Source organism: Neoarius graeffei, chromosome 24 (genome assembly GCF_027579695.1).
Source record: "Neoarius graeffei isolate fNeoGra1 chromosome 24, fNeoGra1.pri, whole genome shotgun sequence".
In the NCBI taxonomy this organism is placed as follows: Eukaryota; Metazoa; Chordata; class Actinopteri; order Siluriformes; family Ariidae; genus Neoarius; species Neoarius graeffei.
The window spans coordinates 27,870,461-27,887,046 of NC_083592.1; the positions used below are offsets into that span (position 1 = coordinate 27,870,461).

General features: G+C 41.1%; 1 protein-coding gene across 2 annotated transcripts in view; it reads left to right on the plus strand.

Moving 5' to 3' along the window:
• fam169aa (family with sequence similarity 169 member Aa) overlaps positions 1–11,245 on the plus strand; it is a 45,256-nt gene extending 34,011 nt beyond the window's left edge. For both annotated transcript variants that reach the window (XM_060906964.1, XM_060906965.1), the window contains one exon: positions 1–11,245. This exon is cut by the window's left edge and continues 75 nt beyond it. In XM_060906964.1, the coding sequence (XP_060762947.1) occupies positions 1–6,039 (6,039 nt within the window). In that variant the 3' untranslated portion in view covers positions 6,040–11,245.
• The last annotated feature ends 5,341 nt before the right edge of the window (positions 11,246–16,586 follow it).

Here is a 16,586-nt window from a genome sequence, read left to right on the forward strand (position 1 = left end):
GAAGAACCAAAGAAATTGACCCCTACCCTTCAGTCAGAAACTGAAAAAGAACAGGTGGTTGAAATAATTCCTGTTATGGACATGCAAAGCCTAAATGGAAATGAGGATGTACAAATAATGAAAACTTTTGAAACCACAATTGTTCCAGTACATCTCCAACCTTTAGAACCCCAACAGGTGGTAGAGGTGGAGATTGTCAAGATGTTATCAGAAACTGAAGAGGTAAAAGAAAAAGCTGTAGAGGTCAAAGAAATGAAAGATGATGTTGATCAGGAGATACCTGTAGATGGAAGGGAAACCTCTGAAGAAATGGTGAAGTCACAAAAAGATAAAAGAGATATGGCAGAAACTACGAACAAAGAAGACATAGAAGATGAAGCAGAGTTGAGGAAAATATCAGTGGTCAAAAATATTGTTGATGACACAGAAGAAATAGAAGTGAAGGAAAAGAAAGCTGGACCTCTAGAGGTGCCTTTGGTGGAAAAAGAGCAAAGTGAGCAGGTGAAAGAGAAGGACACAGTTGAAGAGACTGGCACAGTTCAGGAGTGTTTATGTGAAAAAGAACAGGAAACTGAAGATCAAGAACCAAGTCCCCATAATGAAGAGGAGAAAGTCAGTACTTTGATTCAACGAGAGGAAAACTCAAACATGGCATATAGGTCCGGCTCAAAAGGCAAACATGATGACAAACGAAGATCAAACTATGAAACTCCATTAAGACACTCTAGAAGACTCAATGATCAGGCTGCAGAAAGTGAACTGGCAGAAAAAGTTCTCAGAAGCTCTTCTAAGAAAACACTTAAAGCCACTTCCAAACAAGTGTATGCAAGACAAACCAAATCTATAAAGCAAGTTGGCAAAATAACTGAGGACAATGAAGGTATAGGAATTGTAGATGCTAATAATACTGAAACCCCTGAAGTAATGATTGATGGAAAAGCATCAGAACCATCTTCTGCAGAAAACATTGAAGAGCAGGAAGAGGAACCAGCCTCAGAAACTGTGCCAGCAGAGGATGACAACACAGAAGCAGGTTTGAAATGGAAAAACACTTCTGTCACGCTTGTTGAATCAACAGAAAAACAAGTCATGGAAATGACAGACAATGAAAATGTGGCGATTGAAGACAAAATTACAAATAGCAATATTGAAGGAACAGAAGAAAGACATTACAAGACAGAGATTGAGGAAAATATTGCATCAAAAGATGAAGACAAAGTTCCAGAGCCAACTATTACAGATGAAAACAAGAAGGAGGATGCTCAAGAAGAGGAACCTGTGAAAGAACCCAACACTATTCACAGTGATGAACCAAAAATTAATGACATTGAATCAAATCTTGATTATAAAGCTGGCAAGGCAAATAAGGATGGTGAGAAAATAGCAGTTATTGATGTTCATGATGCTGAGGATATAAATGCAGATGAAATGGAGGTTGAAGGAAAAGTACCTGAAGAGTCTGTTGTAGAATCTTTTGTAGTTGTAGAACAGGAGGAGGAACCAGCTTCGGAAATGGTGCCTACAGACATTGTCCAGAACACTGAAGAAGCCACTTCACCTTTGAAACGTCAAAAGGCTGTTGTTGTTCTTGTGAATTTAGACAAAGTTTCCACAACACACACAAATGCCAGCGAAGGTACTAAGGGAACCTCACAGTCAGAAAGTACTGATGACACAGAGAACAAAGAAGCAGAAGGATTAAACCAGAAAGTTAAACCCACTGAAAAAGAGCAAAAAGTGGAGATGACAGAAATTGAAAATGTGACAGTTGAGGTTGTGGACAAAAGTGAAAATAGCAGCATTAAAGAACCAGAAGAAATGATGGAAACTGAGGAGAGGGTTATAACAACAGATGCAGACAGAGTTTCAGAGTTGACTACAGATGAAAACAAGATGGAGGCGTTTCAGGAAAAGAAGGCTCTGGAAGAGACGAAGACTGTTCAAGCCACACCAGATGAGGAAAGCAAAGATATCATTAAGTCAAGTGAAGATGATGAAGGGGTGAAATCAGATGGTCGGCATTCTAGGAGACTAAAGCATCAGGCAGCAGAAAGGGAATTGACAAAAAGAGTTCTCAGGAGTTCTGCAAAAGCAGCTAAAGCAGCTTCTAAACTCAAAGCTATAAAGCAACAAGTGAAAACTAACCAAGCAGTAGATGATCCTGAAGTTGAGAAGATGAAGGAAGTTCTGGAGTCACACTCTGAGACTGTGGTGGATGAGAAAATTGAGTCAGTAAGCATCACTACTGAAATGGAACATGTAAAAGCTGTTGAAATAGAGTTTGAAGTAAAAACACCAGAACAGTCTGCTGTAGAACCTGTTGAAGAGCAAGAGGAGGAACCAGCCTCAGGAATAGAGCCAGTAGGGGATATCACAGAGGAAGCCACATCAGATTTCAAATTGCAAAAAGTTTCTGTTGTGCTTGAGGATTTTGACAAAGTTTCTAAAACACACATATATGCTGGTAAAGATACCAAGGGAACTTTACAGCCTCAAAAGGAGGTAGATGCAGAATTTCATATACTAGAAAGTACTGATACTGTAGCTCAGGCTGAACGCACTGAAAAAGAGCAGGCAGTGGAAATGACAGAAAACAAAATTGAAAATAGCAGCACTGAAGTAACAGATGAAAAGGTGGAGATTAAGGAAGGCGTTGTACTGAATGATGAACACAGACTTCCACACTCAGTTGTTACTGATGAAGAAAACACGGAAGATGCTCAAAAAGAGATAGACACTGCTCAAGAAATACCAGCTGAGGAACCAAAAAGTTTACAGGTCATTGAGTCAAGTGAAGCTGATGAAGGTGAGAGATTAGATATTCCGATTAAACTGGATGAAGGAGATGAGGATGAGACGAGCTCTGTAACCCCATTAAGATGCTCTAAAAGCCTCAAGGATCAGGCTGTGGTAAGTGAACTGACAAAAAGAGTTCTCAGGAGTTCGGAAAGACTGAGAAAAAAAGCCACTCCACAACAAAGACAGAAACTGCAAATCAAAACCATGATGGTACAAGAGGAACCCGAACAACGAGATGAGTCTAAGGATAATGATATGAACATCATGTTAGGGTGTGATGCTGCAGTAGGAGAGCACATGGAGTCAGAGACTGTACATGTGTTTGCTGAAGGTGATTCAGATGTTATAGAACAAGACAAGATGGCAGCAGAGAATATAATGCATGGAGAACCTGAACAAATCTGCACATCTGGAGAGAAATTAGAAAAAGTTGAAAATAAAGTGCAAGAGGATGGAGCACCTACAGAAATGGGGCATGGAGAGAATAGTGAGAACATAATAGAAACCACATCAGCTTTGACACTACAAGAAGCTTCTGTTATGCTTGTGGATGTCCGAGTTCTCCCCAGTCTAACCGGTGACTGTAGTTCTGCTTTTGAAACTGCTCAGGAGGAGATTGGTGACAAACTTAAAATGAGTGAACAAGCAGTGGATATGCCTGAAAAGGTGAAGGAAGAATTACAGACTGGAATTGTAGAGGGAGAGAACATCAAGCCAGTAATTCCCACTGAAGGAGATCTGAATACAGCTGCAAAGGACACAGCTGAGGAAGATAACAATGTAGTAAAGAGTAATTTAGAAATTGAGACAACTGATACCAGTAAGCTTGAGAAAGAGAAATGCAGTGATGAAAGTAAGGTGGAACAAGAATCCAAAGCAGAAAAGTTCACTCTGCAAGTTCCAATTTTAACCCAAGCTTCAGTTCACGAAAAATGTTCAGAGACAACCACGTGTGTGCAGAATATCTTGAATCTTTATAATACTGAAGTTGTAGAAGATAATAATTCTGTTGAAGAACAGGAAGAGGAACTGGCCACAGAATTGACACCAGGCAAGGACAGCGAGAATGCAGTCGAGTCCACTTCCATGTTAAAACTACATAAAGCTGCTGTTGTGCTTGTGGATTTCTGTAGAAAAACAGGTGGAAATGAAACAACACAATCACAGGAAGTAGAATTGCTATCCAAGGCTTACCTTGCAAATGAAGAGAAGGCATTGATTGAGATGGATGTGGCAGAACCTGTGGCAGAAAGAATACAAGAAGAAGCAGTAGAACTGGGTATAGATAACACACTCATTTCAAATGATGAACAAGACAGGGATATTCATGCAGAACAGGGTGTGAAAGATGATTTTAAAGAAGTAGAAGACACTACGTTAAGAGAAAAATCTAAGTTAGCAGAACTTGATACAAATAAAACTCTGAAAGAGTGTCAGGAAAGTACAACACCTGCCCAAGGTGACAGTGTCCAGGAAAGCACTCAAGTTGAAGATATTTTAGTGTACACAAGCAAAAATCTCAGCCGTAGGACTTTACCAGTGAAGACTACACCAGAAAGAGTGTCAAGCTGTCACCAACATGTATACAAAGAAACAAAGGTAAATGAAAATAGAGAAGAGCAGATCTCAGGTGAAGAAATTGAAACTGTATTCACAAGACATCTCAGAGGAAGAACCATAAGAATAACACCAAGGAGAAGATCTAAACACCGTACAGGAGCGCAAGTAGCAGAGCCGGAGATGGAGGGACATGTGACTAGTCATGAAATAATTGTAGTGCAAAGCACTGAAGAGGCTAGGACTGCTGTGGAAGAGACACATGAGACCCATCCAAAATACGGCAATGAGGAAGTACCTGCTATCTTTGAAGCATCAAGAAAAGACCAGCAGCAAGATAAAAGTATACCTGAAAATGATGCAGAAAAAATGGAGGAAGTGACTGATGGAAGAAAAGATATGGCAGAAGAAGCTGTTGATCATAAGGAGGTAGAACCAACAGACAGGGAAATTCTAGTAGAAGGTGACCTACCAGATGAGAATCAGGAGAAAGAAGAGCCTGAGGAGTCAAACCAAGAACAAGTAAGAAGTGAAAATTTTGAACAGGAGCGTGACCAACAGGATAATGCTCTGGAGGAAACATTGCTTGAGAAAACATTTGAAAAAGAACTTTGTAAAAGAGTGGAAGAAAAACACCTAGAAGAAGAAAAAGATGGTGCAATGAACATATCAATTACAGAAGCAGTTCTTGATCAATCAGAAGAGGGTGTAAGTGTTGAAAGAAGGGCCCTGAGAAAACGATCAATAACTATCAAAGTTGCTTCTGTAAGGAAATCCAAACGACTCTGCAAACAAGATCAAGGTGAAAATGATGGGCAAACAGTTGTGTGGGCAAACACTGAAGATTCTGTACCTGTAGAGGCAACAGTAATGGAGATGGCTGCTGTGAAGTCACCTGCAGAAAACGAACACACCGATCAACGAAAAAGTCAAGAAATAGAGGATACCAACACTATAGGTGGAGAAATCTCCCATAAAGATGAGGATCAGGAAGATGCAAAAAGGGAAGAAACTTATGGAAATGCAAACAGCCAAGAAGTCACAATGACAGAAGATGCAAGTAAGCAGGCCCAGTTTCTAAATATGTCAGAAGATGATACAGATGTCATGTTAGTGGTACAAGAAGAAGAGAAGGGTGAGGAGAACAGGGAAGAACAATCAACGTCAGAAGAGATAATGAAGTCTGAAAACAATGCAGTCAATGTTGATAATGTATCTGATGAACCCAAATTTGAAGATATTCAAGAGGAACTAGAGCAAAATGAGGAGAATGCTGAGGAAATGTCCAAAGTCAGTGTGACCGTAGATGAAAATTTCACCTTGGAGGCGAATAAAGAGGTTGACAGTAATGACACAGAGTGTAACCAGTTGGCTGAGGAAACCAAAGCTTCATTTCAGGAAAGTGAAAAAGAAATTACAGATGCAGAACAAGAGTCTGGAGTGTTGTCAAAACGCACCCTTCAAGGCAGGAAGTCAGCAGCAGCTTCACCTGAACAAAGATCAACTAGGAGAAACAGGAGGTTGCTGCAAGATAGTGACAGTGAAATGGAAGATAAGTTAGAGGTAGAGGAGGTTAAAGAGGTGATTGGAGAAGAGCAAAAGAAACTTCAACAAAAAAGAAAAGCCATAGCTGAGCTAACACCTCGTAGATCTAAACGGCTTGCGAGAGCAGACATAATGTAGTTAAAAAATAATTTTTCGAAGCACAGCACTTTTTTTTTATTTTTTTATTCTTTCTTTATTGAGGGTAGCACTAAATATCTGTAGATAATTTACACGTGGCCCTCAAAATAAAATCTCAAATAAAAAAAAATAATTAATATAAATTAAAAGCAAAGCCTAAATGAAAATTACAATACAAATTTATGATTCTTAATCATAGTGTTAAATGAACCCAGACTTGAACAGCTCTTTATCTCTTTAGGGAGATTGTTCCATAACTTGGCCACAGTGAACATGAAAGTTCTTTCTCCGAATGTTTTATTTATCCTGGGCAGAACTAAATTACTGGTTGCGTTTCTAGTACCCCTGTAGTGAATCTAGCTGAATTTGGTAAATTTATCTGACATATATCTCGGTAATAGACCATTCAATGCTTTAAAAACTATTTTAACCTTCGAGACTGCAACTCGCTTTGGAAACGACACAATGCCAAGCTTGTCAAAGAGTTCTTTCGAAGGGTGGTCCCACGGCACGTCCATCATCACCCTGGCTGCCCGCTTCTGCAATTTCAACATAGTGTTGGAGTGAGTGGCAAAGCTGTCGCCCCAGATAGTAGCACCATAGTCCATTACAGGTTGCACAATAGTTTTGAAGTAGACTAAGCGAGCTTCCAGTGTGAGGAATCGCTTCATCCGTTTAAGGAGAGCTAATCTCTTGCTGATCTTCTTGGTGGTTTTGTCGACGTGCTCATTCCAGGAAAGGTTGCTGTCAAGATGGATTCCTAATAATTTTGCACTAGCAACAGTCTCTATGTCTTTGTTGTTGACTGTAACAGAGAGACATTCGTTATTCTTGGCAAGCATGTACTGCTTTGGCTTACTGCATATTAACATGCACTTGGTTTTGTCTGCATTTAGCGCCATCTTGTTATCTGTTGCCCACTTATCAACTCTGCCTAGGTCTCGTTCAAGAGCTGTCGAAACTTCCATGACATTGCGGCCAGTTGCAGAGATAGTGGTGTCATCTGCGTAGATACTCACAATGCTGTCATTTAAACTTAATGGCAGGTCGTTAATAAAGGCAATAAACAGTAACGGGCCAAGAATGGATCCTTGCGGCACGCCGATACAATGTCAAATGGCTCTGATAACATGCCGTTGATGGCGACTTTCTGCGAGCGTCCTGAAAGATACGAGGTAAACCATTCAGTTGACTCAGCTGAGAGCTGGTAAGCTACAAGCTTTTTGATGAGAACACCATGGTCAACGCGGTAGTCAATAATTGATAAGCCGGTGAGAAGACCATTATTCATGTTGTTCAGTAGCATATCCACAAGCTCTATCATGGCTGTTTCACAAGAATGATCTGGTCTAAAACCAGACTGGTATCAATATAATAAGTTGTTACTATTCAAATACTTATAAAACGCTGTATGAACGTGTCGTTCAATGATCTTAGATAAAACAGGTAAGATACTGATGGGTCTGTAATTGTTGACATCCAGTTGATCGCCAGCTTTATACACAGGAGTGACTCTGGCTAGTTTCCAGGATGATGGAAAGACACACTTGTTAAAACTCAGGTTGATTATGTAGGTCAACAGTTTTGCAATAGCTGGTGCAGCGATTTTTAGAAACCTAGCACTTAGGCCAAGTTTACATTAGACCGTATCTGTCTTGTTTTCTTCGCGGATGCACTGTCCGTTTACATTAAAACGCCTGGAAACGCCGGGAAACGGGAATCCGCCAGGGTCCACGTATTCAATCCAGATCGTGTCTGGTCCGGTGCTGTGTAAACATTGAGAATACGCGGATACGCTGTGCTGAGCTCTAGCTGGCGTCGTCATTGGACAACGTCACTGTGACATCCACCTTCCTGATTTGCTGGCGTTGGTCATGTGACGCGACTGCTGAAAAACGGCGCGGACTTCCGCCTTGTATCACCTTTCATTAAAGAGTATAAAAGTATGAAAATACTGCAAATACTGATGCAAATACTGCCCATTGTGTAGTTATGATTGTCTTTAGGCTTGCCATCCTTCCACTTGCAAGTGGTAAGTGATATGCACTGGGATCTCACACACAGCGGCTCAGTCCCGAATCACTGCTCGTGCGCTATACTTGCGCGCTCTGTGAGCTGCGCAGGGCCGGAGTGCGCACCCTCCAGAGGGCACTCGCTGTTCAGGGTGGAGTGATTTGGAGCGCAGGATGCCTGCGGAGCCGAGCGTATCCGTGTATTGGTGTTGCTGTGTGCACGCGAATCGTGTATTGGTGTTGCTGTGTGCACGCTAATCGTTTTAAAAACGTTAATCTGATGATCCGCTGATACGGTCTAATGTAAACCCCACCTTAGCCTGTCCATTCCTGTGGCCTTGGAGACTTGAAGGCCATTGAGATAGGTGGCGACGAATTCTGGCATTATCTTTGGTATGTTGAACACAGTGGAGGTTGTAATCCTGGATCTGACAAATTGCTCAAGTGCGGTGAAAGAAGGAAGAGCATGTCCACTAGACTGATTCCTATACTTAGACGCTACCGAAACAAAGAACTCATTGAATATGCCAGCTACTTCGATAGGATTTCTTAAGACGTTATTTCCTATCTGGATCTTAGAGACAGATGATTTCTTGGGCGGTCCAACTCCGTTCTTCAAGTGCCTCCAGAACTCTCTCGATGAACTGCTATTTTCAAACGCATTACTAAAATGCCTGCTCTTGGCATCTCGGATTGCTCTGAAGGTGGCGTTTCGAGCAGTGCAGTAAGCAACCCAGTCGCCTTGTTTTCCCGTGCGTCTGGCAATCTTTAACAGCGTATCACGATTGCGAATGCCACTGTAAACCTCAGCACTCATCCAAGGGGGCTGTGCCGCTCTCTTCACCCTTTTGTTCACAAGGGGGCAGTGAGCATCAATAATCTCAAGTATGATCTTATTGATGAAATCAAGGGCGTCGTCAGGATGGTCAAACTTTTCCAGAGTACTCCATGGTGCCATGTATAGATCTTGTAAAAACGCCTGCTCATCTAGGTTTTTACAGTCACGACAAGTAATAGTGTGATATTTGCTGGTTTTAGGTTGCTTCTGATACTTCCTCACTATGTACACAGGAAAGTGATCTGACATACCATTCTCATACACTTTGGTCTTGATTATGTGCTGAGGATGGGTGGTGAAAACGTGGTCCAAACATGTCTTGCTGGATGGTCGTGTAACCTCTTTGATAAGCTGTTGGAGTCCTAAGCTAGTCAGTGACTTTAAAAGACGGTGATTCCTTAAAAATACATTTAAAAAGTCAATGTTCATATCCCCAAGGACCAGGACCTCTTTACCAGTGAGGTAAAGCATTTCCATGGACTTTTCAAGCTTATTATCATACTCTGCAGTTGAATCTGGAGGACGATAAATGCCAGCAATGTACAAAGGACAATTAGACTTGAACGGCGTCATCTCAATACACAGCATCTCAAGATCTTCCGACTCAAATTTGGTCGCACGTCTATACACAGCATTCGATGCTTTATACATCACTCCGCCATGAGGGTCACGACCCCTGTCGCATCGTTCGATCTGATACCCAGGGATGTCAATCTCAGAGTTGGAAACTTCACCATCTAGCCAAGACTACGTGATGATAAGAATATCCAGTTGCGTTTTGCTGTTAGTTAATATGCTTCTTATTTCCTCGTACTTTTGGTTGTTAAGACTTTGAACGTTCCATTGACAAATTCTGATACCGTTTTCAGATAATCCAAAATGTTGAGGACCGTTGTGCAGATACGAAGCGTCATTAGTAACATCGGGTAGATCACGAGACATAGTACCAGCGATAAGACCAGGGTTGCTCTCAATATCATTTGACAAGTATATCAGCATCAGGGACATCGGAGCAATGTTGGAAAAGAAGCAAACCAGCTCGCGCACAGTAGGACGATAAAATAACTGCCGAACCTCCGCTGGGTCTTTTTTAATATATTTTACAGTAATTCGGGAAAACCTCTTGACTCATGATTTGCTGTAAAACCGTGAGATGACAAATAGGCTGGATTTGAAGATGCTTGATTTCACGTCCGCCATTGGTTAATTACCCTCAAAACAAAAAATAATTTTTAAAAATGCAACTGATTTTTTTTTTTAATTGCATACAGTTTTGGTATGTAACATGTATGCAAAACATTTTTATTGCATTTGTAGTTTTAACTTTTTTGTCATTTTGAACTGTGCTCAATTCTTAACATTCTGCTTACTCTTTTAATTACTCTGTTAATGTTACTCAAAGGCAGTAGGCTTTTAATATGTCTAAATCTCTACTTTATGTGCTTCAAAAAAAATCTTTATAGACATATTTTTCTATACCTTCTTAAGAATCTGAAATCATGAATGATGGCTCTGTATATTTGTGCTTATGGATGATATTCCATTTCCACAGTGTAATATTTCTCTTTCTTGTATTGTGTACAAAACATTTGATAAGTATAGGGTTTTTTTTCATGGTAAGTAGTTTTGGATTATTTGAAGGTGCCTATATGAGCACTTCTATAGGTATAGTAGAGATATGGCCAAGTTTGTATTAAAACTCTAACAGTCTCATGATTGATTTAGAAATATTCTATTCAGTCCTGACTGTGAAATATACTGCAGGTAAATAGTGTAGTCTCTCCACTAGCACTTCTTTGAGTATGCACTTAATTGTTACTATTACAATTTTACAACTGTGAAACACTTTTTAGAAACATTTATATATTTAATAGTTTTGTCATCTGCATTGTATCTCTTTTCCTGCACCACTGAGCAGTGCTCACTCACTCTCCCTGATACCTGTGGGCCAATTGGCCTGTCAGTTGTCAACCTCTTACAAGGCTGTCTGCATCTGTCTTGAGCATGCTTCATCCGCTGCCGGCTTGCTAGGCCTGTCACAACATCTCCAGACAAGCAACCGTTCACACCTATGGGCAGTTTAGGGTAGCCAGTTAATCTAATCTACATGTATTTGGACCATGGGAGGAAACCAGAGCACCTGGAGGAAACCCACACAGGCACAGGGAGAACATGCAAACTCCACACAGAAAGGCCTCTGTCAGCCATGAGGTTGGAACCCAGAACCTTCTTGCTGTGAGGTGACAGTGCTCACCACTGTGCTGCCACTCAGCAGTGCTATTTTTGTTTACTTGTTTATATGTGCATTTCCAAGATCTTTATTTTTCTTGCTTTTAAATAAAGTTTGAGAATTGTGGATGGTTAATTTTGGTAAATTTTATTGACAGTTTTGGTATGTTTTATAGGTGATTACACTATCATAACAAGAAACTAGATAACACAAACTTCTTCTTTTGGCTGCTCCCGATTAGGAGTCGCCACAGTGGATCTTTCGTCTCCATTGCTCCCTGTCTTCAGCATCCTTCTCTACCACACCTGCCACTTTCATGCCCTCTCTCACCACATCCATGTATCTCCTCTTTGGCCTTCCTCGTTTTCGTGTTCCTGGCAGCTCCATCCTCAACATTCTCCTTCCAACATGCTCTGCATCTCTTCTCAGGATGTGCCCATACCATCTCAGTCTCATCTCTCATAGCTTAATTCCCAAGCTCTCCACATGTGCTGTCCCTCTGATGTGCTCGTTCCTTATCCTCTCCAACCTTGTCACTCCCATCGCAAACCTTAACATCCTCAACTCCGCCACCTCCAACTTTGCCTCCTGTCTCTTTGTTAAGGGTACGGTCTCCAATCCATACATCATAGCTGGTCTCACTACTGTCTTCTACATCTTACCTTTCACTTTTGCTGGGACATTCCTATCACAAATGACTCCCAAAATCCTTCTCCAACTGCTCCACCCTGCCTGCACTCTCTTTCTCACTTCACTATCGCAGCCCCCATTTTCCTGCACAGTTGACCCCAGAAACTTGAATTCACCAACTTTCTTTACGTCTACTCCTTGCATCGGCACTAGATAACACAAACTAATATATGGTATATATTATTTAATCTCTCTCTCTCTGTGGTCAGTGCCTTGAAGTCTTTGTCATGTTCCTCAAACCATTCTTGAACAATATTTACAGTGTGGGAGGATGCATTATCCTGCTGAAAGAGGCCACTGATATTAGGGAATACCATGAAGAGGTGTACTTGGTCTGCAACAGTGATTAGGTACGGTAGGTGGTACATGTCAAACTAATGTCCATATGAATGTCAGGACCCATGGTTTCCCAGCAGAATATTACCCACAGCATCACACCGCCTCTGCCAGTTTGCCTCTTTCCCATGGTGCATCCTGGTACTATCTCTTCCCCAGATAAGTGATGCACATGCACTCATCCATCCATATGATGTAAAAGAAAACATCATCAGAACAGTCCACCTTCCATTGCTCCATGGTGCAGTTCTGATGCTCTTGTGCCCATTTTTGGTGCTTTTGACAGTGTACAGGGGTCAGCATGGGTTAGTGGTTATGCAGCTCCATACGCAGCAAGCTGTGACGCACTGTGTTCTGATATCTTTCTAGCATAGCCAGCATTAACTTTTCCAGCAATTTGTGCTACAATTACTCTTCTGTGGGATCAGATCAGACAAGTTTGCCTTCACTCCTCATGGGCATCAGTGAGCCTTCGGTGCCCATGCCCCTGTCGCCAGTTAACCAGTTGTCAAGTCAGTTTTATTTGTGTAGTGCTTTTAACCATAGACATTGTCACAAAACAAATTTACAGAGAAATATAAAATTTAAAAATATGAATTTATCCCTAATGAGCAAGCCTGAGGCCATGGTGGCAAGGGAAAACTCCCTCAGATGACACAAAGAAATCTTGAGAGGAACCAGACTCAAAAGAGAACCCATCCACATTTGACTGATAAAAGATAGCATGAATATAAATAACTCACTTCCATAACTGTGCCCTACACTGCAAAAAAATGAAAACTTAATTTGAGGAGAAAATTACTTAATACTAGTGAAATTATCTTTCTGCATGGACAGATATTTTTACTTGATAAGACGTCTTAGAATAAGTGGGCTGCAATCTAGAACTAGGTTTAATAATCTCAAAATTGGTATCTTGTATTCTTCTAATGCAGGGGTCTCAAACCTGATCCATAAAGGGCCTTGTGGCTGCAGGTTTTCATTCCAGCCATGCAGCAGCACACCTGACTTGGCTCATTCAATCAACTGAACTGTCTTCACACAGTCAAATACTTGCAGCCACACCCACCCTTGATTAAAGGGTGGGTGTGTCAGTTGATTGAATAAGCCAAATCAGGGTGCTGCTGCATGGCTGGAATGAAAACCTGCAGCCACATGGCCCTTTATGGATCAGGTTTGAGACCCCTGCTCTAAAGAGAACCCATCCTCATTTGGGTGATAACAGATAGTGTGATTATAAATAACTTGCTAACTAACTAGAGCTTATTCATGCACCTACTGGAACATCCAGACAGTAAGGCATTACAGTAATCCAACCAAGAGGTAACAAAGGCATGAACTAGTTTTTCTGCATCATGTAGTGACATTATGTTTCTTATCTTAGCAATATTTCTGAGATGAAAGAAGGCTATTCTCGTAATATTGTCAACATGAGTTTGCCAAGGTCTTTTACTGCTGCACAAGATGACAGTGGAAGGCCACCTAGAGTTACAATGTAGGCAGAAAGCTTATTTCTAGCTGCATGGGGTTTGAGCACAAGTATTTCTGTCTTGTCAGAATTAAGTAGAAGGAAGTTAATAAGCATCCAGTGTCAAATGTCCTTTACACATTCCTCAATTTTACTAAGCTGGTGTCTCTCATCTGGCTTTGCTGAAACATACAGCTGTCTGTCATCAGCATAACAGTGGAAGCTAATACCATGCTTACAAATAATATTACTCAGAGGTAGTATATATAAAGAATAAAGCAGTGGGTCAAAGACAGAACCTTGTGGAACACCAACATTTACCTTGGTATGCATAGAAATGTCACCATTTACATCTACAAACTGATAATGATCAGTTAAATAAGACCTGACCCTGACAGGGCTGTTCTTTTAACTCCAGCAACATTTCGTAATCTATCAAGGAGAATGGTATGATTAATTTTGTCAAAAGCTACACCAAGGTCAAGCAACACAAGCAAGGAGACACAACCCTGATCAAAGTCCAATAGTAGGTCATACGACAAAGGTCTAGTCTTTGATGAGCAAAAATTGGCCAAGGATCTCCAGTTTGTCAACATATGCATTAGAAAATTATTGAAATATTAGATATTTCACCTTCTACGGTGCATATTTTGTTGAAGTTGTCAACTGTTCACTGATGGAGATTTGAAGGCAAGACTGTACATGACAACTGCAGCCCTAAAGTTATAATGATCAGCAAAAATTGGCCAAGGATCTCCAGTTTGTCAACATATGCATTAGAAAATTATTGAAATGTTACAATTGTAATCCTCAGCCATCATACCAAAACTGCAAGTGTCCAGGGTCATCTTCCAAGTATGACTGTTGACTGTCCTTATGGGGCCATCCTTCACAGGCACAAAGTACTGAGACTCCAGCCAGACGTAGGGCATCAGGATGGATTAGGCAGATCCAAAGAGCAGAAGAGGTGAGCATCACTGGTGTCTTAGGCTCGACATGTAACTTAACAGAGAGGGACAGACAGAGGGAAGAGACGGGGGGAACACACCGTTTGTTAGATATGCCTGGTGTCACCTAATGGTAAAGAACAGTATACATTTTGTGATGACTACAAGCAGGGACTCCAGCAAGAATAACTATGACAACATTACTAAAAGGGAGAGTCATAAGATAACACAGACATGAGGTAGCCCTGGGACATAAAGCAGCCAGCCACTTCACTGTCAACAAACCAGAGTAAACGTGGGGGGGTGACAGCATCCATACATCCCAGTTTACCAAAACACTCTATGCCTGAGGACCCTCCAGATTTGCTCCTTTGCCTAATAAACAGCTACTAACAAAATACTTGACTAAAAAGATGTTTTTAGCCTAGACTTAAACACTGAGACTGCGTCTGACTCCCGAACACTACTTGGAAGGCTGTCCCATAACTTTGGGGCTTTGTAAGAAAAGGCTCTGCCCCCTGATGTAGCCTTCACTATTTGAGGTACCAACATATAGCCTGCACCTTTTGATCTAAATAGAGGTTACTTTGGCAAACCTTGGTTAAGCAGTACAATACTGAGTTGCATCCACAAATGCCAGTTATAACTTTACTGTGCAAAAAGGAAGCGCCATCGACTTCTCTGGGCTCACCGTCATCTGTGTTGGACAGTCACACAGTAGAAATGTGCATTGTGGTCAGATAAATCAGTATTCCAGGTCTTTTTTGTAAGAAATAGATGCCGTGTGCTCTGGACCAAAGACGAAAAGGACCATCCAGACTGTTACCAGCAACAAGTCCAAAACCCAGGGTCTGTCATGGTATGGGGTTGTCAGTGCCCTTGGCAATGGTAATTTATACTTCTGTGATGGCAGTATTAATGCAGAAAAGTACATTGAGATTTTGGAGCAACATGTACCTGGAAAAGGTGTTGTCTTGAAGGCAGCATATTTCAACTTTCTTCTCGTGTTGAAAAACTCATATTTTTCATATGAAATACACAGTGGATCTGAGTTTCCCGATATTTCACTCAGATGCTGTCACTCCCAGCGTTTTCCCACTGACTAGATGTGGATGTGTCCATACAATATGAAGAACATTACATGGTGGCGTGAAGATATGAAGTTTATGTTCTCATGTTCAAAATATTTTCACTTGTTCACTTCGCTCACATGTGAATATGTTCAATACTCGAAGATAAATTTCATATCTTCGCACAACTGTCTAATATTCTCTTTCTCTCTTTATATGTTAATATGTATGTATGTAAGAACAGTTTGTAATGTGAGTTATGCTGAACAATGTAATCTCATGGCTACAGACATTTTGACTCAAACCAACCACATAATGGATGCTAAACACTAACTATTCAAGACAAACAGCAGATGACCTGAAAACTCTATCAAGGCAAATGCAATAGAAGTACATTATTTGGTCAAAAATTTGTTGACACCCAACCATAACACCCAGATTTAGTCCCCTTTTGCTGTTATAATAACCTCCACTCTGCTGGTAAGGCTTTCCACTAGATTTTGATAGCTACTCAGAACTACAATGCCCAAAGAACACAGCACCCCCTGTCACCGGCTTATTGAACTCAGCTTTCGCTCATTCACAACTCATCTGCTACACTACTTAAACTTCACTCACACTCCCCCTCATTGCGAAGTATTATTCTGTGGTTTCCAGTCCATACTAAGCCTTTCTATCTCTGCCTGACTTTAGTTATTATGACCCTTGCTATCTCTCTTTGTCTACGCATCTTGTCTGTTTTGTATTGGTCTGTCTGCCGATCAACTGACCCTTGCCTGCCTTTTGACCACGCTTGTAGTTTTGTGATTTGGCTTCGTTACAAGTTTGCTACCCCGCTCTCCCTGCACATACATCCGTAAGTGTGTGCACTCTGACAAGATACTTCGCCTACTATGGATACAGCAGAGGAAGCAAAGCAACCTGCACTGAATGCTCAGGGACGTCTCTTAGGAGAA